Genomic DNA, 27,893 nt, shown 5'->3' with positions numbered 1-27,893 from the left:
GAACCACTTCATGGCCTTGGTACATGTCAAGAATCTGGAGGAAGTGGCAGCAGAGAGCCGCTGGGTTGAATCCTTAGGGCCACGTGAAAGGTCCAGGCAAAGCCACCACCTAGGTGTACACCATGGAGGTGTACGTGAATTGACCTCAAGTATAGGTGGTAAAGGCAAGGACTCCAGTTCGGAAAGAAGGGATCGGACATGAACTGCAATTGGAAGCCCTGACCTGGGTCGCCAATGCAGGAGATGTACCACTGTGGGTGGGAAAAGGAGGTGGTAATTTGGATGCGCAGGAGAACTCTGCCTGAGGAAAGTTCATCATCTGTTACTGCAGGCTGTACAAATAAGACTAACAGAACAGTGTCAGGAAGATATATACATATTTTTATGACAAAGTATGTTGACTATTTCAGTTTTTAGGTTCAAAAAGATGGCTCTGAGCACTATAGGACTTGACTTCTAAGGTCATCAGTCCCCTAGAACTTGGAACTACTTAAACCTAACTAACTTAAGGACATCACACACATCCATGCCCAAGGCAGGGTTCGAACCTGCAACCATAGCAGTCGCGCGGTTCCAGACTGTAGCGCCTAGAACCGCTCGGCCACCTCGGACGGCAGTTATTAGGTTTTATTTCTGATGCTTATCAAAAATAAAATCTAAAAACCAAAAACAAAAACAAACACAAACACAAACACAAACACAAACACACAAATCAAAACTGTTATTTCAATTCTGATACCTATTAGAAATAAAATCTAAATACTGAAATATCGACAATCAATGGACTTATCAATAAAATAGACTTGGTTCATTGTTAGAAATCCAGTCTATTGCCACTCCCTCTGCTATGATGAGCGAAGCATAATAAATTTTATGTTTCTAACTGTTGTTACGTGGTTGATTTCTTATGAATCTGTTGCTGTAAGCCTCTATATTACATGATGTGCATGACCAAAGTTTTTAGTCTTTCTTCCTCTAATCTGAAGCGAGTTTCTTAAACTTAACACACAATATCTTTTGTACTACATACATACATACATACATAAATACATAAATTGATAAAGTCTGAATCATGACACATGAGGAGTTTCTTTATGCAACTAAACCATATTTCAAGTTGCAGGGATCATCTTAAATAATTGTGGGGATACAACTGCATTGACTAAGGTCCTCTTAATTTCTGCCAGCAGGTAGAAATCATAATGTAGTGAACAGTCCCCCCTTGCAGCTTACAAATCATCTTGTGACTGTTCTTTCCAACAAATATGGTTTGATGACACTCAGAAAAACTGAAGGACATGTTTCCTCCATTCTTAATTAATTCAGAATATCACTGGCTTCCAGCTGCATTACTAACATAGCATGGGTGAATTTCTTTCTTTGCATTAGCCATTTCTTTGCCCATAGCAAACGCGCACACACTGTCATTGCACAGAGCAGTTGGTCAGGCAGTGTGTGAGCTCTCTGGGCTATAGAAAAATTGGTCCATCAGTCAGCCAATAAACTGGGGCATGCCTAGAACCCATAGTGCCCTGTAGTAAAAATAAAAGTTCAGTTGGAAATGATAAACAAGAGTTGTGGTAGCACCTCTTCTGTATAATATAGTAACCACATTCGAACTGCTGCATGTGCGACACCTCGAGAGAAGTATGACAGTTTTTTCATAATATATAGTAATTTCTGGAGTTATTGTTACTTGGAACTACCAGCAAAGCCTGAACAATGTTCATAGAATGCCCCATAGCTGAAATGCACATATGTTGTCAGTGACTCTTGCATTTCATGCTGATGTTGGCAATTAGTTGACTTTGCTATAGCAACTAGGTAATAGTACACGGTAGCTAAAGAAAATCACATCTCTTAGCAACTTTCAGCAAAAGATACAAATTTATTATATTTGTTTCCAATACTAGGAGTGCCACAGTAACTTTCACTGACCTGGTTATTATGAATTTTACATGTCTCATTGATTTTAGTATTTCTTTGGTGATTGGAAAGTAGCATAGCCAGATACACCTATCTGTCATTGCAGTAACATACTTTTCTGGCTTGTTTCTGGTTGTACTGAAAATTCTACGTACATTTGACAGTTTGTCATGCTTACTCCCTGCGATTCATTTCGCAAACAATTGCCGACAGCAGCAAGCAACAGAAAAGCTGCTGACACCGCAAATGCAGTTTTACCATCCAGGTCTTTAATGCTTTTGAAATCCTGATCAATTTGAAGACAAATTCATCAGAGGAGACTGAACCACAATACTGGATTTAATATACAAGAATTACTATCAACATCTTCATGAAATGTAGAGCATGAACTTCAAAAATAATTTCCCATCAATTACATTTACCTGCAATTTTTATCATTTTTTAGCCCCTGATGCACATACAAGATGGATTTCACATTATGTTTTTGTGTAAATATTAACCTATTTGAAGTGTGGTTCTTAATTAGAAGCATATACCAATAACAAGTAATTGTAGAGCATAGTGAATAGTGAGTACAAATTTCTATGTCTTCGAAGAGGCTTTTTTCAACATGTGGAGTTACCTACTTTACATCATGTCCTTGTTGCTCACTTTTACTGAAAGAATACTACTGCTTTAATAGCATTACACCTGAAGATAATTCTATGAAACACGAGGGCATGAATAATTGTTTAATGTAGTATTTCTAAAGTAAATCCAGTGATAGCTGATTCTAACTCATTAATTTAATTATTATGCAGTATCTTCACTGATATGGGAGTTCTTAATGTATACAGTAACAAGGGACAAGAAACTAGTTTGTGTTTACACTTTGTTACCAAGTTACCAATTAACTAGCACCATGCTGCTTAGTACTTTTGTGATTACATCACCTAAATGTAATAATGCTTTAAATGCATAATTGGCTAACAGATTCTGTAATAGTTTGCATGTTGACAATTATAACTGTAGTTTTTGAAGTGTGGTAATTCAGCTATTTGTTAACTTCTTTGTAATATATGAAAAGGTGCAAATAGAAAGAATGTACTGTTGTAAAATATGAACTGCAATGAGTAATTTAATAAAAATATTTCTTGGAATACACTAAATTTAATTTATGAAACACTTTAGCCAACCTTTCTGGTTCTGTTAAGTATTTATGAAAAATGAGTTTTTTGCTATTTCAGTTCAACTAACTGTTTCCATACTTTACCTGACGGTGTTTCAGTTATCGCAAAACGTCTCTAAGCCATTATGTTCGGCAATTCTACTTACAAGTCATTTCAGAAACTGACATGTTCTGACTTTATGCAAAGTGTGAAACTAAGAAGCAGATTTTCTGCCATTCTCATGTGTCTCAAACTTCAATTAATTTCTCTCTATACATATAATTGTGAAACAGGGAATTTTTGCATCTCTCAAACTTACCTTATACCACTTACCGTATGTTATGCAATTGCATCAGTGATGATGCACAAAGACTTACATAATAGGGTTTTTTATATATATTTTTGTTTAGTATTACCTTTCCCTGTTACTATTACAGAAATACTATAGGCTGTAATGGTTCCTAATAGTGAATTAAACTTGTAAAATCTGCTTCTGATTGTGATTATTTCCACTTCAAAGATGGTTAACCATGAGAGTACTAAAACGATGGACGGCTGTATGAAATACCCCTCTACATTGCATCCAGATGATGCCACATGACATCATAATATAGCAACCACTCAACGTCTCGTGGTCTGAAGGGCACAACCATGGCATTTTGATTTAACATTGAATCAGAAGGAAAGGTATCATTTGATTTCTTCCAATGACTGGGAGAAACTGGAAATTGTCTACAATTATGGTTGTTTCTTAGTGGTCAGAGGGGTGATTTAAATCACCAGTTAAGACAAATCTTTTCCACAATAATCTTTTCTTTTCCACAATCTCTTTCACAGTAACTGAGTATTTTCTTAGAATCAACTTTATTAACCTTACCTGTATTTAGAGTTATTAATCACAAAATCAGTGTACTTACATATAACTAATTAATTGAAATACATATAACTAGTAGGTAAAATACTCACAGTCCAGTAGTATCTTTTTTATTTCACTGTATTCTTTGTTATGGTGAACTGTAATTTCGAAGTCCAAAGCTGTGAAAAGACGGTTCAGATTTTTAACATCAGCATCTGAACCAGATCGGTTACTAACACCTGGTGTATCAAATGTGTCATTATTGAAAATGACTGCGTGTCCTCTACGAGGATGATTCATATTATATTCTTCAGCGTGTTTTGCAACAGGCATAACAGCCTCAATAACAGGACCACTGGAAAAAGAAAATAAAACTAGCCTTAATCTCTTACCCTTCAAAGATATTCAAAAAATCTCAGGGTAAATTACAACTACTGAACAAAAAAATAAAGTACTTAAGTAAGTACTTAACACTTCAGATCTAGTTTTTAAGTTCATCTTAAAATGCTAGGAATTCATGATGAACTTGAAGAAACAGTGAGTATGAAATGGTGATTTTCTTTACAACTGCCTAAGTATGAACACATTTCTGAACTATGAGAGGTTAAGTGTCTATTCCTTAACTCAATTAGACATTCAATGAAATACTACACACTTACATTTGATAAAATGCAAACAGAACAGTTTTACTCAGGATAACTATCATGACAACTACTTAAAGCAAACTTAGTTCATGAGTAATGAATGTGTTGTTCTGAACTTTTTAAGGAACACACCACTCAATCATGATCTCTTGTGGTGTTGACCTAACTGCAGGGATGATGGGCCATTTTCATTCCCATTGATGAAATGGAATCATATTTGGCAATGCAACCAAAGTACATAAATTTTAGTGCATCGAGTCACTACTTTTTCATGTTTCATTAAAACATATGACGCATTTCTGACCCTGTGATCTGACCAGGAGCAAATCATTATAGCCCATTAGTTACCTCTGCTCAAGTGAGGTGATGAGGAAGAGCAGAATTAATCTTTAATCTTTTCTCTCTTCCTCCCTTCCTTTGTTCAAAGAAAATAGTTTTAGAAACTTTATAATGAACACTTCTACTTGCCAGGAAACTAACATAACCTTTTGGTTCCTGAATCTGAATGTTCAAATAGTTTGTAGAAAAGTGGCTAATAAGGTATGTCTGATTTTCTTTCACACTGGAAGGATCCCCAATTTCTTGCTTTAAATTAGATGGTAGCTTGCTGAAAATCATAACATCAATGTACCTAACTCCATTCTAAATCCTGAACAAGGAGACTGAAGTCAACGTGAAAATTGTCATATTTGTCTCTTCTATATTGTAACAATGCACAACATAGTTCATGTTAAATTAATTTTTAGTATCAACAACAACAAAAAAAACAGTAAATGTATTGAAGTTAGTAAGAATTCAAACATCTTTGAAAATGCTGCTTAAAGAGACATGGTTATCTACACAGTATTCTTACAGCTCACTTCTGCTAAACTGACACTATTTTCACTATTTTCTGTAAGTGCACTGCTCAGAACATAATCCCATAAGAGAACAGGAACTGGGAACACTCAGAATGATGCAATGCTCTTGCCTTTAGGTCAACAAAAGGAGAGATGTTTCTAAAAGCTGAACATGTTGAACTGAGCTGCTTAATTAGTGGCCCCAAAGGAACTTCACAGCTGCTTCATTCTGTGATAACCATTAATGGCTACTTATAGTGATGAACACTACTACTACTTGTTTAAAATTGCTTAATATGAGTCTCTGTGAGAGTAAGACAAACTGTTAGCTATGAACCATATGTTGGCTTCTTAAGCTGTCATCTGAGCTCTGTCTGCTACAGTTTAGTTTGAACCCTTGATTAATAGGTGTGTTTTTAAACTTGTCTTTTCAAGCTATTGAAGGATCCTATTTGTCCTACCTCTCTTTGACCAGGTCGATGCAATCTGCCGTGAAATCTTCCCTTGCCCCAACTTATTCACCTCCAAGTCACACTTATTCCCACCTTCCTCACTTATTATTTTTGGATATATTCCAATCTGTCTTCCCATGCAGTTCCTTTTAGTACTATGGAATTTATTTCCTGATGTACTACCAGTTGTGCTACCACCCCGTCCCTTCATGTCAGTGTTTTCCATATTGTGTTTCCTTGCCCATTCCGTTGGGACATCTTCATTCCTTCTTAACATTCCACCTAATTCTCAGCATGCTTCTACAGCACATCTCAAATGCTCCAGTTCACTTTTTTTTTTCAATTTTTCCTTCAATCTGTGATCCACTTGCATAGATCAATGTACTTCTTACTAACTTTCTGAAATTTCTTCTTCAAATTTTGGCCATTGTCTGATACCAGCAGACTACTTTTACGTATGCAATCCCTGTTTGCATTTGCTAGTCTGCTTTTCATATCTGCTTTGCTTTGTCTCTCATGTTACTTTGCTATGGAGGTAGCAGAATTTCTTCACTTCATTGGTCCCAATTCCATGGTATGTTTCTCTAATCTGATTTCTGCTACTTCATTATATTCATTTTTACTTTATTTACTTTCAATACACATTCTGTTATCAGCAGACTGTTCATTTCATTCAGTATATCACTTTCACTGAGAATAGCGATGTCATCAGCATATATTACTGGTATCAGCTCATCTTCAATTTTAATCCCAGTCCTGAACCTTTGTTATTTCTACCACTGCTTCTTTGATGCAGAGACTGAATAGTAGGAGAGAAAGAGTAATTCTACTAAGGAGTTCTTTATCTTCCATGAATTGTTCCCTCTCATTTTTTGTGTATCACATGGCTTTCTGCATGTTTTACGCTACGTCTTACAGCAGTTTTTGTTGAGTATTTCCAACATACTGCGCCATTTGATATTGTCGAACTTTTTTTCCAAGTCAACAAATCCTGTGATCGCCTTGTTTTTCTTCCATTATCAAGCACAATGTCAGAACTACCGCCTTTGTGACTGTTTTCTAATGGCAAACATTGTCACCTAACAGATTATTAATTTCATTTTCTGTTGTTCTGTACATGTCAGACACTTCAGTGAGTGAGCTATAAAACTGAGTGCATGATAGCTCATGCACCTACTTGCCCTTCTTATCTTCGGGATGATCTAAATGATATTTTTATCCCAAAATCTGATGGTACATACCTGGCACATCCCCAGGTTCATGTATTTTGCAAATGAACTTTAAGAGTCATTTCGTTAGAACCTCCCCTAATGAGTTTAGAAATTCTTAAGGAACGTTATATTATTCCACCTCATTTGATCACAATGTTTTCAAGTGTTGTTTAACTGATGAGAACACGGCATGTGCCATAACCTGATTTCCTGCAAACTTCGCTCAGTGGATGAGGGGTCACAATAAACAAACACATGCCTTGGCTTATCCATAGATACTCTACTGTTTCTGAAAATGGTCAAAGTTTTTGAGGTATTGCATGTTACCTTCGTGGTATCCTCAGATATGGCACAGCAGTTAGTGCTGCGCCTCCTCAATTTTGTGACTTGTGTTCGAAACCCGATTATTACTTTTATATTTGTAGCATCTATATACCCATGTCTGAAGACTATTACTACATTAATACTTCCCAGCATATACTGATATAGCATTGTCCTTACTCATCTTCATTGGTCCCAATTTCCATGGTATGTTTATAAAAAAACACGAAGAAGAATGAGAAAATTATTCGAAATTGTTTTCTGTGAACTTCCTTCACCACTGTTGCAATGTTTCTTTCCTGAGTGAGATTCATGCAAAGAAATGTCATACTGGCAAATCTGCTTCACACAATGCTCATGGTGTTCAGAATATCTGTATTTCAAATGTTTCTATGATTGGCATCATCCAAGGGAAGACACCAAATCTTTCTGAAGAATAAACATATTTTAAGAATTGAGACAAGGATGGAATATTAGAATATGGGAGTTTAAAAAGATTGAAATCCTTCAACATACCATATACACATCCATTATATAATAAATTTGTGACACCTATTGTGAAACCCAGTTTTTAATTCTACAGTTAATATAATACCCTTGTATCCCCTAATCTGATAAACATTCATATAGTAACCTTCTACAGACGTGAACAGACAACTTAAAACAATAAAAATAAAATAAATAAGAAGGTTAACTGGGTTTTGAACTCAGGGCACAAAATTAAGAAGCCATGATGCTAACCACTGAGCCACCATTTCATCTAAGGATATTGCAAGGAAAATAGCGTTTTAAGTGCCTCAAAAATACCTCAAAACCTGCCATTTTTCAAAAATGTTCAAGTATCTATGAATAACTAGACATGTTCACATATTTTCACTCCTCTTCCACTGAGTGAAGTTCTTGGGAAATTGGGTAATGGCACTTGCCATTTTCTCCTCATAATTTCTCTTTCTATCACGCAATTAGGCAAGCCTCTCCCTTGTAGATGCCATCAGCATACTGTTGTCACCCATCCTTTATCTCCTCTGTACTTATAACAGTGGAATGCTTCTTGCACCCTTAATCTTGATATCTTTGCTTTTAAATTCACTGAAGTTGGTTTTGACTTTTCTATATGCTGAACCAGTTCTTTCAATGACCTTTTGTATCAAATTCTTCATTCTTTTCCTGGAGCTATTTCAGCTTGGCTTTTCTGCACTTCCCACATATTTCAGTCTTAAGTGACTGTATAGCTATATTCTTATCTTTCCATAAACATTTTTGTACTTATTTTGTCCATTAGTTGAAGTATTTCTTCTGCTGTCCAAGGTTTCTCCACAATTACCTTCCTTGTATCTATGTTTATTTGTCCAACTTGTGTGATTTACCTTTTTAGAGATGTCCATTCTTCTTCAACTGAACTTGCTGTGTTGTATTCATTATCACAATAGGAGACACTTAATATGGGAACAATTAGATTGAGTGGCTAATACTTTTCATTGTGTGCTATTATGTGAAACAAACAACAGAAGCACAGGCATCTATTTCAATGAAAGTGGCATTTGTTGGTCTCCTTACGAAAGGAGCCACAACTGACAAAACGGAGAACCCTACACTGTAACACTGAAGATATTTTAAATTTAATTCGAGACACTGACACACATCAAGCCCCGACAACCTTTTCGGTACAATTTAAGTCATGACTTCTGTCATCACCACAAATTCCTTGTTTGAGGCCCATCGCTATTCCCATTGGAAATGTGGGACCAATTTCTTTGTAGAGTCAAAATTGTCAGTCTAATAAAGTGCTTTGCATTTTGTCGAAACACCAACCTTGATAGATGAAACATCTTGAAGTCCTATTGTCTACGAATTAAAAGACCTATGTACACAAATATAATGCACTATCTCAGCAGTTATAAAATAGGGCAAATTTGCAATGGCATGCTTAATCTGAGATTTTCTGGAACAACTTTGCATTGAAGCTGCTCTTATATCAGCATCAAATACAACGCAATATTGGGAGTAAGTATTACAGTTAACCCAGAACTCACTAGATGTATGTGGTCTCTCAGTCCGTGCAAAAATTTTCTAACTCGCTCTCCAAGGCCAGGTATAGTGGAATGCTTCTATATTCCCCCTGTCCTCCATAAATTGCCAAGCCTACAATGTTTTGTCATCGTTTGTCCTATCGCCTTCTGTGTTTAGTGTTGTTAAGTGTTTCTAATTGGTGTTTGAGTCTCTTAGACCACACCTCATGAACGCCTTACTGTTTTCTTCAGTACAGAGCTGTATAGCTCAAAGTGTGTTCACATGAATGTGTCAGTTGTAACTTTCTCTAGTTGGATGAAATTTTTAGTCAGTCTATGGAGGAAGGCATCATGATATAGATCAAGAAATAAACAAATAAGAAGACAATTTTACATTAGCTAGGGATCACAGTTCTGCTATCGAACAAGAGTATCATTCAGTGGAAGAACTTCAGGAAGGTGTAGTTGGGATCTGCCTGTTTCTTCAGTGATATACTTAAAAGTGTGTGTTAAAATCTAGTATGTTGAGTGGTGATAAGAAAAATATAGTTCCCAGCAATCAATGTGAATTTCAAAGCGTTTCCTTTTGTGCGTGTCGGGTGGAATCTCGATGTGAAAATTTAAATCCTGGAATTTAGTTCTATATGGAAATTGATTTGCTACAGAGATTGCACAATTTTTCAGAATGTAAAATTCAGTACTCTATCAGTCCATTTATGTGTACTATTTTAAACAACAGCACAAAATTATGTGCTTTTGGGTGATAAATAGTAAAAGCTGCAGACTTTGTTCAGTAAAATACAATAAGTTAGAAGCATTTTAACAACAATTAATTGTGAAAATAAATGTTATATAGCATACATTAAAAATTTCTAATGGTTTTTGCCTTATATCTCAGTTTACACATAGAGGGTCTCAGAGACACTGCCTTGTTGTATATGTTACAGGAAAGTCACCTCACACGTCATACTCGTGTGCATTTATGCCACTTCAGATCTGTCAAAATTGGTAGTTTATGTTGCTAGAGATATCTATGGTGTAGCTGCCAAATGTATTGTGTACACATTCTGAAATTACCAGTAACTGATGTGAGGCAATTTACCAGAAATGAACCCTTACAAATGCCACCCTTTCCCCTTAAAAATATGTATCTTGTGTGTTCGGCTTCTAGGTCTGAAAACTTTTTTGGAGATTTTCTTGGGCCACTGTTGTCTGAGCATACTTACGTGAGCTGGTATCTTCTTTCATTAGTTGCTGACGACCTTGGAAATTTATATTGTGCTGCAGCATTAGCAATTTGTGACTGTAGTTTCTCATTTCTTGCTGTTCTTGTGGCTAATGAAAATGGGAGTGAATAAGTGGATTTATTATTTCGATTATGCGGAACATGTAAGCATCCGTTACTTCTGGGGATCTTTAACCCTATTGCAGTCCCATGGGTTGAACACGTAACCCATTCGTGGAACATGAGAAGTCTGAAAGCTGGGTAGCGACAATGCTTTGAACCTTTGTGTACTTTGGAATGGATTGTTCTCAGACCCTCTTGAGTTTCAGACGAGCCATGATCATGTGTGGATGTGTCATAGCAGTTCCAAGAAATGTACATCTATCACTGTAGGCAGTGTGACCACTTCGGGATGTAGTTTTGAAATAATTTTCTAGTGCTTTTTTCACCCTATTTTTAGAAAACTTTTATTATATTCACCAGTGGTTTTAGACTGTATACAGATGTGAATCTGTAATTTTATTGAACTTTAACTAGATCATGGATTAGAGGCAGCTAACTAATCCTAGCATGGCTGAAGGAGACAGAACGAAGAACATATTCCTGGCATGTTCTAGCGATGAAGGTCTTTTAAGATCATTCTCACATTCGTTTGATGGAATATCAGCAATCAGCCTGGGGAATGAGACGGAGGAGTTCTGTGGATTGCTGCTCTGACTGCAGAAGAGTACGGATTAGAAGTATTTGGGAAGTGTGTAATAAATTCATTTGGTCCCATTTTTACAAGCTTGTCTGAATGTCTTCTTCTGAGGACCATTATTACATTATTATTTGTGAGAATATGTATTTTGTAAACTCAATCGATGCCATGCTGAAATAGTGAGTAATTAATTTTTGTTTTTTAAACATGGGGAATTGCGGAACTTCCTGGCAGATTAAAACTGTGTGCCAGACCGATACTTTAACTTGGGACTTTTGCCTTTCACGGGCAAGTGAAAGTCTCATTCTATGCGGAATTATTTTTACTTTCTGTTGAGAGTTCTTAGTGAACATTGCTACAGGCAACATATAAAACTTTTTTACAGAATTCAGTGGCTTCATTTTTTACTTGAGTAAATGGCATACCTGTGAACTGTAATCAATGCGACCACTTACATCTCTCTCCAGTTAACAACCAGTGCAGGTTCACTGGCCTAGTAGTATTAAAAACTCAGTTGCCCCGAAATACTACTTATATGAGCTCAGTAGCAAGATCACACACAGAATCTCATAGCATTTAGTTTCTTCCAGGTTGTGTGCAACATGTAAAAGTGCTGATGTCGCATGTATGTTGTTGCAGTGAAATAAGAAGTGGCTGTGGTAATCTAACGTCAAGAAAGAAATTGCGCAACTAAAAGCTTAACATTATTAGGTATACAGTAATAAAGTTGAAAAAGTGAAGGTATCTGAATTGACTTTTTAATCCCACATTATTCTGATTCTCCAATGGCTGGCACAAGGTGTTAGCAAACGACTTAAGTACCACGCTTCTTTGAGAGAGGTGGCTTCCACGATGTGGTAGTTCTGTGGAGCTGATTCTTATGCCTGCCAACAGAGACGTTCCCGGTAGCAGCTGAATTACTACTGTCTTACAGCCCATACTATTTGGAACAGAACTAAGTTGACAGAGTCCTGACCTGTACCAATAGTGTTCTATTGTCCCTTTCAAGATTAGCTTGAAGAACCGGAAACTGTACTCAGATTATAAAATGTGAGCCACAGTGGTGAGAGAGGCTACGCTGCAAGCATGGCAAGGCTTTTCATGTACCTATGAAACAGGCAACACGGCAAGTACGTGGAGCGGGAGAAAGAACTTCGATTCGCTGGTGGGTGACCCCTTGCCACTCGGCTGACAAACTACAGACTAAGTTATTTTAATGGGAGTATAGAGCAGGACATCTTAAAATGTCGAGACTGGGGAGACTTCAGCTGCACTGTACGAGTATATTTACCAACCAGTTGTAACATCAAACAGCTAGTAATTACTGCACGAACAGCTCTGTCCATGACCATGGAACAATATATCAAATGAACTTACATTTACCAATAAAATAAACAAAACTCAAAACACCATTTTCCACCACGGAATAAAACTATGCTCTAAACTAACGCAGGAAATTTAAGAAATTAATTTTATGAATTTAATTAGAAAAGCCCTTATCAAGTGCCTATTAAGCAATACCTTCTGTACCTTGAAGGCTTACTTTCTTAACACAGAGTAGGTATTTGTTGACAAATGTAACAAATAAGTAATAAGGATAATAAAGCATCCATCATTCCACGTAACATTTTCGCACTGTCATTCCTTTCTTTCTTTCTTTTCTGGAAAAACTTACTCTCGCAGCTATGCAATGTACAATGCTAGTATCTTATCCCCTCCCTGAGCTCAACATCTCACTCATTATAGAGGGATGTTGACTCAGTTTTTAAGGCTAGTGAATGGGAAGTTACAGTACACAAAATGGCCTTGATGTCAAAAGATTTGTGTGTGTGTGTGTGTGTGTGTGTGTGTGTGTAAAAAACACAGACACACACAGACACAGACAGACAGACAGACAGACAGACACACACACACACACACACACACACACACACACACACAGACAGAGACACAGACAGAGAGAGAGAAATGAATGAACAGTGTAGCCTTTACATCATTAAGTAACTTATTTGTAGAACAGTACTATACAATGAGGATAAACCAGATGAGGCAGCATTGTTATAAACAGAGTGGCCTTATATTCAGGAGGGTGGAGCCTCCAATCTTCAGCCTTCCTTAGTTAGGATTTGCACAATTTCCCTAAATTAACACGGGCAAATGCCGGGACTGTTCCTACTATAAGGCCATGGTCGACTACCTGTGCGAACCTGGAAATGTAAGCACATATGAATGACCTTGCTTTTTGTTCTTAAGTTATGTATCATTGTAGAAGAGATCTATGGATGAATACCACCACCACCAAATGTCTATAAATTTATCTGTTTTCGGTGGATCACAGGTCACTGAAGTATAAAGTGGCAACAAGGGCTGATTAGCTTGCCATATACGTGGAACACTCGTTCCTAACTTGTCCAAACTAAATATTAGTTACTTCATCATAACATTGAGCACTCTGGAGTACTAGAGATATGAACTAGTGCCACATCATCACGTGAGCCTCCACGACTGGCAGCGATTTAATGTGTACATCAGTCGACTGTATGGAATCTACATACTATGTTGGGTCAATATGGACGTCTGGCAATGGCAGTAGTTGTCATGATTTGGACGTGCCAAAAACCACTCTGTGAATGAAGTTTGTGGATTTGTTGGTATGTCAATGAGTGATGTAGCGCGAAGTAGCATGGCTTAGAACTAGTGGTCGTAAAAATATCTTACCCAGTACGTACCAGAGACGCCAACTGGTTTAAAACCCGACAATTTTTGCTGGCAGCAAATGCAGGTACATGTTTGCCAGTTTTTTAACATTGTTAAGGGAATGGCGGGAAACAATGTTGGAGTTTGTCACCTCGCGAAAAATCAATTCTCACAGTGCACAGAAAGGTCCTTGTCTTCGATAAGCCAAACTGGACAACAGCAGTAGTTGATACGTCACCATTTTGGCTCTTTTCAGGTAATGTAAGAGAAGTGCAGCAGCACCTCAATGAGGCATTTAACATGGAGTGTGTGGAAGATATATTTAGGTCATAGGTGGTTCTGCCATCTTTGATGCTACTTTGTATACCATGGCTTTGATTCACTCATTCAGATTATCATATACATGAACCAGGACTTTATTGCAAAATTCTATGTGACCATGTGTTGCCCTTCCTTCCACATCTGCATGTGGAGAATGCTGTGGACATTCCCAATTTCCAGGCTGCAAAGGTCATTGTCACAGGACTGCAGGCATTATGTTCCTTGTTTGACGAACCCTCAGACACCCCATCACACTGGGCTGGTATGCTGCATTACCCATTTTTAATCCCACAGTAAATGTCAGACTATTAGGAACAGCAGATTAAACTTATCAATTAGCATCACAATTTTGTAGATTTATGGGGTCTAATTATCAGTGAGTGGCTTCAGATGGATATGGCACACCTGAAGGAACTTGGGGACATCTTTCTTCGCCAAAATGGTCGTTATCGATGCTGGTGGCCGTGCTTCAGGATGCTTCTGTGATTTCTCCTGGGGCTGACTAGTTCGTTGTGCGATGAGCTTATTTCTAAATCCCTTCCACAGTTTCATTACTATTGACTGCTTGAAGTTAAGGCAAAGGCAGAATGGTCAAAACTTTGTAATGGGAACGTTAATGTTAAAGGGTCTTCCTACGGAGTTCTCAAATGGTCTCAAGCGAAAGCAAATTGTTTTCACCAGAAGGTCAAGAGCAGGCCAAGAGGCGAAATGAAACACCTATTTTAAGTTAAAATCCTCTCTGACCAGCGATGACAATACAGCTTATAAGGATATTGTGAACTTTCCATGGAATGCATAAATTTTAAACTGAAAAAGCCTGAAGCCACACCAAAAGAAATTGGTCACATTTTGATTCACTTTTAGATAATCTGAAAATTTAACCTGTAAATGTAAGTTCTTTGTACTCTGTAAAACGTTTCTCCATTAATATCTTTAGTGAACATGAGAAGTGGGAAACGGAATGAAATTGAAAGGATGGAGGGTTTTTTTTTATGACTGGAACCAGTTCTGTGTGTCTATGTTCATTATGAATTGTACAGATACCCCAAGAATGAAGTTTTCACTGTACAGCAGAGCGTGCTGATCTGAAACTTCCTGGCAGATTGAAACTGTGTGCCGGACTGGAACTCTGGTATCTTTGCCTATAGCAGGCAAGTACTCTGCCAACTGAGCTACACAACCACGACTCACAATCTGTTCTCAAAGCTTTACTTCAGCCAGTACCTCTTCTCCTCCTGGAAACATCCCCAGGTTGTGGTGAAGTCATATTCCCGCAGTATCCTTTCTTCCAGGAGCACTAGTCCTACAAGTATCACAAGACATCTGTGAAGTTTGGAAGGTAGGAGATGAGGTACTGGCGGAAGTAAAGCTGTGGGGATATGTCTTGAGTCTTGCTTTGGTGTTCAGATGGTAGAGCGCTTGCCTGTGAAAGAACGAAAGGTCCCGGTTTCGAGTCCCAGTGTGACACAGTTTTTATCTGCCAGGGAGTTTTATGTACGGATAATTTTGATATGATCGGTATGTTGATGCCTTCTACATGCATTACCTTTTAATTAATATTGTTTATTCTTTCACTGTAACACATCCACTTTTAAACCTTTTTAAGTCCTTCCATCACCATTGGGTAGTACCACCCAAGGGAAGATTATCATAGTCAACTTCATCAACTACCCCGGTCCTGTCGCTAAAATTTTGGCATTAAATGTTATTAGTTCTGACAGATCCATGCCCCTGCCCAGATTTGCCAAGGTAGGATTTTGAAGTCAACTGTTCCGCCTCAACCTGGAACACTAATGTTTTCCAGTTTTTGTGTTCCGAGTCAGTTGGCCATTTATCAAGGAACTCTGCCTCGCATTATCTTTGTTTGCTTGTTTGGAATTTGATCCCTATCACTTATAACACCAATACGAAACATGGCTCCCATTTGGTGTTATTGACAGGGCCATGGGATAAGAAAAATTGGAAATACGGAAGCGTCCGATCCCACCCGTCTGCTTTGACCCATGACGTCACAAATATGGCGGAAACAAAAAACAAACACACACACTTTCCACAAGAAGCCTAATGACACTAACAGGACAAGCGCGGGAAATTGGGAGTTTTGGGTGGGGGGCAAACTAAATATAAACAAATTTAGACGCCTCGCGTAGCTACAACGTGTAAGTGAAGACAGCCATGCATGAATACCCACCCACCTCCCCAGGGGTCGTAACCCCTGCAACCCATAGAAGATAAAGATGCTTCAGTAGCTGATTAGTGTTTTTTGTCTTTTTAAAAAAAACCTCACGAGATAGAACGCACAGATCAGACAAGTAAATAAAATAAGATAAAACGGAACTGGAGACAGCCACACTCAAACCAAACTCCGCGCCGTCATAACGTCTCACACGACAACACCCTTCCGTCACGGGTCAAAGCCGACGCGTTGGAACGGACGCTTCTGTCGACCCGAAAAACTTATGGTAGGTAAATATATTTTTTTTAATGTTGTAATCTACAGGCAAGTGGTCTTCGGTTGTTGTTGTTGTTGTTGTTGTTGTTGTTGTTGTCTTCAGTTCTGAGACTGGTTTGATGCAGCTCTCCATGCTACTCTATCCTGTGCAAGCTTCTTCATCTCCCAGTACCTACTGCAGCCTACATCCTTCTAAATCTGTTTAGTGTATTCATCTCTGTCTCCCTCTACGATTTTTACCCTCCACACAGCCCTCCAGTACTAAATTGGCGATCCATTGATGCCTCAGAACATGTCCTACCAACCGATCCCTTCTTCTAGTCAAGTTGTGCCACAAACTTCTCTTCTCCCCAATTTATTCAATACCTTCTCATTAGTTATGTGATCTACCTATCTAATCTTCAGCATTCTTCTGTAGCACCACATTTCGAAAGCTTCAATTCTCTTCTTGTCTAAACTATTTATCATCAATGTTTCATTTCCATACATTGCTAAACTCCATACAAATACTTTCAGAAAAGACTTTGTGACATAACCTGTACTCAATGGTAACCAATGTCTCTTCTTCAGAAACACTTTCCTTGCCATTGCCAGTCTACATTTTATATCCTCTCTACTTCGACGATCATGAGTTATTATGCTCCCCAAATAGCAAGACTCCTTTACTACTTTAAGTGTCTCATTTCCTAATCTAATTCCCGAAGCATCACCCGACTTAATTCGACTACATTCCATTATCCTCGTTTTTCTTTTGTTGATGTTCATCTTATACCCTCCTATCAAGACGCTGTCCATTCTGTTCAACTGCTCTTACGAGTCCTTTGCTGTCTCTGACAGAATTACAATATCATCGGCGAACCTCAACGTTTTTATTTCTTCTCCATGGACGTTAATACCTACTCCAAATTTTTCTTTTGTTTCCTTTACTGCTTGCTCAATATACAGACTGAATAACATCGGGGAGAGGCTACAACCTTGTCTCACTCCCTTCCCATCTAGTACTTCCCTTTCATGCCCATGAACTCGTAACTGCCATCTGCTTTCTGTACAAATTGTAAATAGCCTTTCGCTCCCTGTATTTTACCCCTGCCACCTTCAGAATTTGAAAGAGTATTCCAGTCAACATTGTCAAAAGCTTTCTCTACGTCTACAAATGCTAGAAATGTAGGTTTGCCTTTCCTTAATCTTTCTTCTAAGATATCGGTAACAACTATATTTCGTAAATTATGCCGATTAGATGGACTGTAAGTATATAATGCTAATAATAATAATAATATCAAAACGCCAACGGCAATAAAGCTGACGAAATGTGTCTAAATCCTGAACTTATTGTTCCAACTCGGTATGCTGTTTTTGTCCCAATTGGTTGCCTCCAGTCTCGCAATGGCATTTCACTGCTTTCTGTGGCGAGTGGCATGTGTTAAACTCAATGCACGAAATATGGAACATACAAACACGTATCTAACAATAAACATCGCCGTCCCCCTATATCACACACACACACACACACACACACACACACACACACACACACACACACACAACTTTCACATCCGCATGTTCCTCTGCGTTACTTTCCCCCCCGTCATGCCTCTTTTTTTAAATCTTGTCCTTTGTTGTATGGGCCATTGCCTAAACCATTTAAAATGAAAATAAACTTTAATACATTGTACTGAACCTAATATAAATAACGTCTAGCAGCAAGCAAGTGTAAAAAAAAAATAAAGAAGTCACCGTGAATTTATCGAACCGTAGAATACTCACCCGACGATCATGTCGTTAATGTCCTCGAACTGCTGGCTGATGGGGCCGGCATCAGTGGTCTCATTCTCCTCCATCTCCGTAGGTGCAGCATTCGCGCTGCCCTGGCAATCGTACTTGGCTCTAATATCGCAGCCGGCATCAGTTGTGTCGCTCACCCTGCAAGGTGTCGCCTTGGTTGGCTTCGTGTGCGACGGCGTCGAGTGGACGCTGCTGTAACCGGCGTCGGATGGGGGAGTGGCTGGCGGGGAGCTACTGCTGGACTTCCGCGAATAGCGACCGCTCTTATCCGAACTAAACGAGTCACCAATGGAGTCTATCACATCGGACATTCGCCTTGTCCGCTTCGGGTAACACTTCGTCTCAGTCTCGTGGTTCCTATTATTGTCTGCGACCACGTCCACATTGTTCTCCTTGTCCTCTTTGGCAGTCTTCTCGAAGTTGAAAAAGACTTCGTTCAAATCGCTTTCATCGCTGCTTCCGATGTACACCTTTCTCTCCAATTTTGCAGACAGATCCTGTCCATCTGATTTCACTATCCGAGTAGTGTCTGTGAGCTCATTGGTCACAACTCTTATTTTGGCAAGGTTATCTTTTTCACCCATTGTATCATTTACTTCCTCACTACCACGACTCTCTCTCCTCTTTCTCTGATGAGCACTGCGGTCCGTATAGCTACTGAATGCTTCAATGTTTTCCGATCCAGCGGAGCTATCTAACCCATTAGCTTCGGGTACTTGCACAGCTTCACTGGAGTAAGTTTTCGTCCCTGAAGTGTTGGACGCACTGCTCTGATGTCCTTTCGTATTATCAGTTTTCTGAAAAATAAAACAGAGCAGAATAATTAAAGTGCTTTTTACTATGTTGTGGCAAAAACTACATTACGATAAATCTAAATGAAATACTATTCTAATTTAGACGACAAATAATAAGTTCCAAATACAACAAACGGAAATAATTGGAATTCAGGTCCGCGTATTATGCAAACAGTGGCTCTTTTTAATAACCAACCATGTGTTTTCTAGAAAAACTGAATATTAACACCCATCAATGATGACACACAAGCGCAGAAACATGCCTGCGCATTAAAGAGAACGGTTTATTTAAGAAGAACTGAATTCTCACAATTTAGTCACCAATCACGACTGCTGCTACAACAGTTAAAATGAACCTGGTCCCTACCGCCCACTATTTTATAGTGGGCGTTCCCTCTGTCATGGTGGGCGATAGGGTAGGCGTTTTAAGAACGTTTTCATTAGATTTCGTTAAAAAAATTGACGAAAAATGTGGTTAGTAATGTGTGTTTTAACTAACGTTACTTCCCTACTTTATAAATCACCATTACTGTGCAAACGATGCGCGGGTGATTTTACTACTAACAGAGGTACAAAAGTGGTCGGTGGATCAAAACGTTTGACTACCCCTGTGGTAAAGCTTCTAATTCGAACTACGAAAGGGAATTTCTAGGAACAAGCACAGCTGTTTCCACACGCTAGCTACAGGTCAAGAGAATCCTTGGCCACCGCTTTGGACTGCATCCTGAAACTATCTAGGATTTATGCATAGAATGTTTAGAGCAGTCATATCTATATTTTCGTTATAAACTGATTACCATTGCTTCCAAAAACAAAGATTGGCCCAGACGGCTTGGGAAACGGATTCTGTACAGCGAAATCGATGGTAAGAATCAACTGACACATCAAGTTTCTTCTACCGTACCTCGTATGAACTAAAACTGTAGATGCCAATTCCTTTAAATACATGAGCATTTTATCAGAAGGCGGTGGTAACAGAATCTGTTCACCGGAGTATTTCGTTAGATCAAGCTTATTCACGTAGAATCACGCGTTAACGAACGAATGGCTGTCACCCTCGTTCTCTTGAACTTTCAATGTACCGACATCGTGCGGCATGTTCTCTAATGTTAATATCATATTTTCCTAACACGTACCGCACTGACTGGGTCTACGACAACAAAGAGAAACATCTGATGCGGGAGAAACTGCATGCACAAACGACCCCGGTGAGAGGAGGGGTGGATGGGGGGGGGGGGAGGGGGGAGAGCACTTGCAGACCCCCCTCCCCCCCAAGTCGTGGGCGGGGAGTGGCTAGTTACGGTTTTACGCTTTCTCCTCTCCCCTCCCCCCCATACCATCAAATTCACTTACGGTGTGCACTAACTACAGGTAGAGGCAGCGATAAAAAAATTGAATGTACATCAACAAATAAGCAAATGGTATTTGGTTGACAGCAGTTTTTGGTTAAACAAACAGTCGAATCCTTTAAGCTACTACACGTCAGCCAATGTTAAATGCCCGAACTATATAATATCATGCCATAAGTTTCCGCGAAGTAATTGAAATCTTGTGAATCGAGGTGCTTTGCCTTATTCGTGGCTACAATACGAAGGAAAGAGTGTCTTCTCTGCTATGGCTCTCTCTCTCTCTCACACACACACACACACACACACACACCTACCTTTTTGTAGAACACGATTACTGTTAACTGCATATGACGTGTAGAAAAGTACACGACAAAATCCCTTTTCGTCTCGAATTTGTCGGTATTACTGAATAAAGAGAAAATCGCACACGTGTGTTCCGCCAACTCACGCACCATCTGCTGGCCGCTCAAAAGGAAACTGCAATCGGGTTATCAGTAATTCAAGTTCACTCAGGTTCCTCAACAGTACGGGAAAGGTACTGAGGCGTCATGAAACAATCAATGGAAACCTCTTTACACTCTTCCGTAAGATGAGCGATTTACCTGAACTAAAAGATCTGGCTGAAGCGCCGCGAAATTTGGCCGACTCTAGCAATACTTATATTGGAAATTATGTATCACTTGAGACATCATGCGGCAAATAAAAAATTGGCCGTTTGACGCAATTGTGACAGATTCAACGACGGAGGTGGCTGACCAGGAGCAGTTTACTCGTACGGTTACTAGTCGACGATGAGACGCTTAAAGCAAAACCTTTTTTCTAGATTCGAACAGTCCTCTGGGCTCTAGGTCGAAAATGCTGAGTGCCACCACGAAATTCTTCCTAATAATTTTACGAGGACTGATTTCTATTTACACACACACACACACACACACACACACACACACACACACAGTCATCATTGTTTTGATCTTTCATTACAGAAAGTTTCAAGAAGCTGTGATCCATTGTGCAATGTCTTGGCAACTTCTACGTAAGTCGGACCCAATGAGCTGCAAGTGTAAAATACTTGAAACATTTCAGGGAAATTTATGACTGGGTACAGAACAATGACCGGCGTATTGAGTGCACATGACTCAAGACTACGAACGGTTGGTCAGTCCTGCGGGGCTATGCGAATCTGATCGAAAGGTTTGAGCCAATTTTCTATTAAAAAGTCGCTACTTCAGTGTTTACACTATACAAAGAACTGGCCAGACCTCTACAGACTATTCATTTTGATGCAACCTTAGTGAAACTAGGGTGAGCGCAGTAAACGCTGCGCTGAAGCAATCGCGTTTCTGCCATTGCGCGCATCACGTCAGAGGAACACTTCGCGCCCATGTGTGTATGTTGGAGGCTTTGTGATTTCGTGAGTGGTAAGGTTTTCCTTAGTTACCTTTATGTATGGAGTTGATATGGAAACTAACGTGTTTTGAGTATGAGCAAACAATACCAGGTTGCACTGTTTGCTGTAATACATACAGTCACAAGGCTAAATGAAGTAGTGCTGGAGTCTGCAGATTTGGCTGTCTAAATGCTCAAGAAAAGACTCAGTGTAGCTAATGCTACAATATGCTTTCAGTTCAGGGAAAGTGATTACGTTAGAGACCTGCATTCGGAATTCTACATTTAGCGCGTAAACGCGTGCTTAGGAGTGATGCACTCCCATCGTGTAATTTGCCTTGTAGTAGTAACGCGACTGATAGCACACCACGTATAACGGAAGAAAGGAAGAAACATTTCGACGAATAGTCGCAGATGAAGCAGCGAACCTCCAGAAAAGTTTTCAACACAGAAGAGTGCCCATAAATGTACATTTACACATGATGTTTGCAAGACTTCAGATAAAGCACGTTTACGTAACACCGTAGCGGCATTACAGAGAAGAAATGATCTGAAAAAACACGTCTTTGAAATCACGACCACGTGATGTTTTAGTTTGATTAGCTAGTTCATCTACGAGACGACGTCTGTACTATAAAGAAAGTAATAAAAATGCATTAACAAGTAATAAATGTACACTTGTGCCTCGTAAAATTAATCGAATACTGGGCAAAATATTTTCACTTAATAAAATTAGAAGTTTGGTATAACGGTCGAAACGGGTTCAATAGGTGAAGGAGCACATTTGCAAGTCCATTACGTTGTGCGCCATTTTGCAGAAAAGTTGAATGTTCTCAGGGAAATACTCTAATATCCTCCACCTGCAGTGTCAACCTTCCGATCTTTGACAAACAGCAGTTCCACCATTCTGAAATATTTTGAACGTATTTTGAGATATGTTTCAGTTAGATTTGCTAGTTCATATTCTTGCTACAAATAAAACGCATAATTTCCGGAGTGAAATAATTTCTATGGTGAAAATGACAGCGTCCACTTGTTAGTTGAATTTCTTTGAAACTTGTGACGAATACTAAATGATGGCCGTTATATCTTGTTTACACGTTAAAACGTTTCTTTGTGCCAGCTCAGAAAATTGCATACTCATTTCAAACAATTACCATGACAGAAAACTGGGCCTTTTGCATGTTTCGATTCGATAGATCTTTGAATTTTTTGGAGTGTTTAATAGCAGGACAAGCTGCAGAATGGAGCAGTAACATTCTAGCAACAGCAGAACAGCTGTTTACATTTCATTATTTCGGTATAAAACACAGCATAAATACATCGAATAAATGCGCTAACTACCCACTTTTTATGTGGGCTTCAAGAGTATAACACTACAGGATGCTATGCTGGGACGGCTATGGCACGAATTCGATTACCGTCTTGAGGTCTGCCGGGTCACACATGGTTCACATATCGAATGTTTTTTTCTTCTTTTTGCAAACTTTCAGAGTTTCTCTTCAAAATGAAATGTATGACATCTGTATAATATTTAGTTTTTGTGCAATAAATAATTGGAAGTGTTCCCGGACTTCATGTACGCCCTGTGTTTAGCCACGGACAGGTGTGCCCACATGTGATAGCGCTGTTCCCGAGGCAGACGCTGTTCCTTAGTGACGTCACAGCGTCACCCAATAGCAGCACAGAAAACTTACCGACCAACCAACTGACCTTCGAGTGAAACGATCCGTTGATGTTCTGAAAGTGCTTTTTTTGAATCATCGGTCCAGAAGCGTTTGATATACTGTTGGAGCCATATATTATTCCAAGAATCAAGAAAAATACCAGCGTGATTGTACCACACAGACAGTGTATTTGAAATTCTTACCACTTCCTGAATGTTTCACTGAAGGTTCAACCAAGAGAATCTAATGCGACTGTCGTATCTTTGAGAGAGTTTTGCTCCCAAACAAATCCTCTACCTACACGAAGTTTCCAGGAGTTCCTTCAGCGTGCACACACAATCTAGTTTAACCGGTACATATTTCACGCAGAATTCGAAATGCTGCGACCTATTACGACTGGTGTACAACCACGCAGTGTATTCCCCATGGCTGAACTTGCTGCCTAATGTGGGAGGGTTAAGTACCTATCTCAAGAAGTTATTCGCCTAATGACACTTCAACTGTCATCTGAGCGGTTATCCTGCGCCTTACTAACACCTGCATTTGTTAGTCTAGAGCCGAGTATCTTCTACTCCTCCATGTTTATCAAGACAGAGCTGTGAAAATTGAATTTGAAGAATTTGCTACCCCAAACGTGGGAAGGAAAACTACATTCTTAAACTGATTGTAACATTTTTGAAGTCTAAAAAGAAACTAAATAAATGCCTTCAAAACAACAACAAAACAACAACAAAACAACAACAAAACAACAACAAAACAATAGCAGTAAAAACGATATCAATGACCGATCGTGATTGCAGTCTGCAGTAAACCTGATGTACTGCTAGTCATCTCAGAGGAACTATGAGATATCTTTTCGAAGTTTAAGGATCGGAATTGTTTCTAAGAACCAGGACCAATGAAACTGGGCCCATATATGGGACCATTAAATTAGTGTGCTGAACGGTTCTGCTGCTAAGATTTACGTCTAATTCACACTATACAAATCTCTGAATAGGTTGGTACGCCACTGAGTACAATGGTTTTCGAAATGCGTTATCTGACTTAATTTTTTTTCTGTCTGCGCTGGTAAGATCTGTACTGAACACCTCGTCTGTCTTTCGATATTCAGACAAATACTTATCCTTGAAGAGTACATTTAATTAGTACACAGTTGGCAGCTTCATAACCTGGAGGGGAAGAACAAGCACACAGTATTTCAATAACGACCACACACTTATGGCTCTGATAATTTGACATACCTGTGTTTCTAGATATGAAGGAAGTTACTTTATTAACTATCCTACTTATAATAGTTTTAACTTTGTATGTCTGTCTTCATGTATCGTCACATGTCAACAATATTCCGTAAGTAGTTACGAGGTGTTGACAGTTGTCAGCTTCGAAGAGCAAACCCAGGCATTTAGTTAGCTGGAGTCGAGAAGGGGGAGGGGCGGGGTGAGTGTGGACCAGTTTTGTTAACTTCGCGGGAAATGGCAAAACAGTTGAGAGATGTTACAACGGCTCTGGAGGTACTAGTTACTCGTCCACATTTTGGCTTCTTCGAACTGGTTCCCACACCGATACGTCTTCCTCGCGGGGCAGGATGCGAAATCCATTTTCGCTTTTCCTAGGGTTTTGGGTGGAGGGGGGCTCCCCACGCCCCCACCCCCTCCTGACACCTGGTCGGCTTGCGTTAACTTGTTCCTACTTGCCGTTACCTCATCTTCCGGAAGTACTCTATCGCTGTTAAGAGCGAAAAGAAAACTGGTATGTCAGTTTTTATTTTGGCTTGTTTGCTTTTACTCGTCCGAGAATCCCTCTAACCGTGGTGTCTGGTTTTGCCGACATTCCAGAAACCGTAGTACTCATGAGCGACTGTGTGCCGGTCAGATGAAGAAACAAACAGCTCGCGGCGTACGCTACCGCCACCGTGCGGCAGCTTGCTTGATTTACGCCTGGCATAAACCTGCTAATGTTTATAGAGGCGGAGAACAGATGGCGCGAACGTAGCTCGACACGCCTCCGAGAAGACGTGCAGCGCGACGATCCTTTGTGTACAAAGCCTGCACGTGCGGCGGATCGCTCAACCGCTGACGCATAACGACGCTCGCTATCAGTTCTTTGTTACTCCAAACCAGGCGGAGCGGCAGTGCCTCCCAACTCCTTCCCCCTCCCCCCACCCCTTCTCCTCTCCTCCCCACTTTTTCACACCACACCACCGCAGCATCATGTGGCATGGAACATGTGAACACTGCTCGTCCCCACCCGTCGACCCCTGTAACGCCAAGGTCGATGACATGCTGCTAGATTGGCGCAATCCTTTAACCCGTTTCCCAGTGTTCTCGTGTTCGTTCTTACATGCGTTAATATTAAATCCTTTTCCAAAATACGTTGTTTTATTGGTTACGAAAATGAAACACACACACACACACACACACACACACACACGCAGAGAGAGAGAGAGAGAGAGAGAGAGAGAGAGAGAGAGAGAGAGATAGAGATAGAGATAGAGATAGAGATAGAGAGATAGAGAACGGTTTCCAAACTGTACTCACTGCACCTTCTGTTCTTTCGCTTGACTGATTTAACAACGCAGGCGAGAAAACTATTCCCCATCCTCTAGGCGTCTTTGAGGCTCCATGAATCATTGCGCGGCGAGTGAGGTGTTACTGGAATATGTTTTCGCCGGCCGCGGTGGTCTAGCGGTTCTAGGCGCTCAGTCCGGAACCGCGCGACTGCTACGGTCGCAGGTTCGAATCCTGCCTCGGGCATGGATGTTTGTGATGTCGTTAGGTTAGTTAGGTTTAAGTAGTTCTAAGTTCTAGGGGACTGATGACCGCAGGTGTTAAGTCCCATAGTGCTCAGAGCCATTTTTGAATATGTTGTCGGAGTATTAGTAATTTAATATATATTTCCTTCCGCGGAGTTATTTTCCTTGTTGTAACTGTGCGGCGGGCTGCTATAGCGCCCTTGTGGAATTTTCTTAACACGTCCCTAACCGTGCGAGAGCTGATTATTCTCTCTCTGGTGGCAGTGTTTGTCAGAAAAGAATGGCGGGACAGGATAGTGATTTCCACAAATCTAAGCATAGTATGGCACTCGGGAATGCGTAGATTATTCAAGAAGTTTTTACTACAGGAACGGTCGTTAGTCTGTCAAATTTGCTCACTAGGGGGCGGGCGAGCATTGTCTCTAGATGTGGCTGAACCTATGGGAATGTCTGTATGAGAAAAGAACCCAAGTATTTTTTAGCCACAGCGCTGACTGGCTAAAAAGCCAGACTGCAAGGTTTGCTTGGATCTCTCACAATCGGGATTAGCTCGCGTATCCTCAAGACGGGACTTACAGATGATTTGCAATAGAAACAACCGATCGGCAGATGTGTGTGTCGAAGTCAGTATAAGGTTACGTAACCCAAGTTGGTGGTGATGTTGCGGTGGTACACAACTAATAGCTGGCCCCCAAGCGAGCCGATTTTAGTGACATTTCCGTCGGATTCTGCGGAACATGCACGTCCAGCCTGCGCGTTGGTAGAGACGACATTCAGTTCGGTACCTGCACTTCTCGGAACGATGATCCCGCCTCCCCTGCTGGACACATACGAGCGGATTTCTGCGACGAGTTAAGTTTCCCCGTGCCTTCCAGGTGGCAGCAACTTTCAGCTGCTTCAAGGCTGATGGAGTGAGCCCATGACCACATCGATATGCTAGAATTGTAGCGCGAAAGACCTTGTTTGTGAAAATTCAGCCATGAGCATTATACGAACGAGAAAGTAAAAAAAATAGGGCGTGGCGAAGAGATGGCTGAAATATTTTTAAACGGCATTCCATCCGAAAACCAAAAGTTACAAACAGAGCGACAAAATTTGGAATCAAGTTTCAGGAAAGAGCTCAGATAGGTGCAGGCTTCTGAGAGAAGTGGTAAAGGGAGATGCGAGTTGTACAAACACTGACGATTATAAAAACTGCTTGTACTATGTTCATTATTGTATTACCTATTAACTGTTAGGTCCATTATTTTACAGGTATTTTAAGTTATTGTGCTTTACAAACAGGAATGCCCTGTTCCTAGCATAACAAATCTTCACGATTCTGACGAGGGAACCTCCCCATAGCACCCCCCCCTCAGATTT

General features: G+C 39.9%; 1 protein-coding gene across 2 annotated transcripts in view; it reads right to left on the bottom strand.

Annotated features, from left to right (window-relative positions):
• The window catches only part of LOC126457021 (caspase-1-like), a 151,072-nt gene that overhangs the window by 20,948 nt on the left and 102,231 nt on the right, over positions 1-27,893 (bottom strand). For both annotated transcript variants that reach the window (XM_050092992.1, XM_050092993.1), the window contains exons 2-3: positions 18,566-19,380; positions 4,041-4,285 (exon numbers count right to left, since the gene is read on the bottom strand). In XM_050092992.1, coding sequence (XP_049948949.1) covers positions 4,041-4,285; positions 18,566-19,380 — 1,060 coding nt within the window. The remainder of the gene's footprint in view (positions 1-4,040; positions 4,286-18,565; positions 19,381-27,893) is intronic.

Source organism: Schistocerca serialis, chromosome 2, assembly GCF_023864345.2.
Source record: "Schistocerca serialis cubense isolate TAMUIC-IGC-003099 chromosome 2, iqSchSeri2.2, whole genome shotgun sequence".
Classification (NCBI taxonomy): domain Eukaryota; kingdom Metazoa; phylum Arthropoda; class Insecta; order Orthoptera; family Acrididae; genus Schistocerca; species Schistocerca serialis.
Note: the sequence above shows the minus strand (reverse complement) of the source record. Positions and strands in the feature narration are given on the sequence as shown.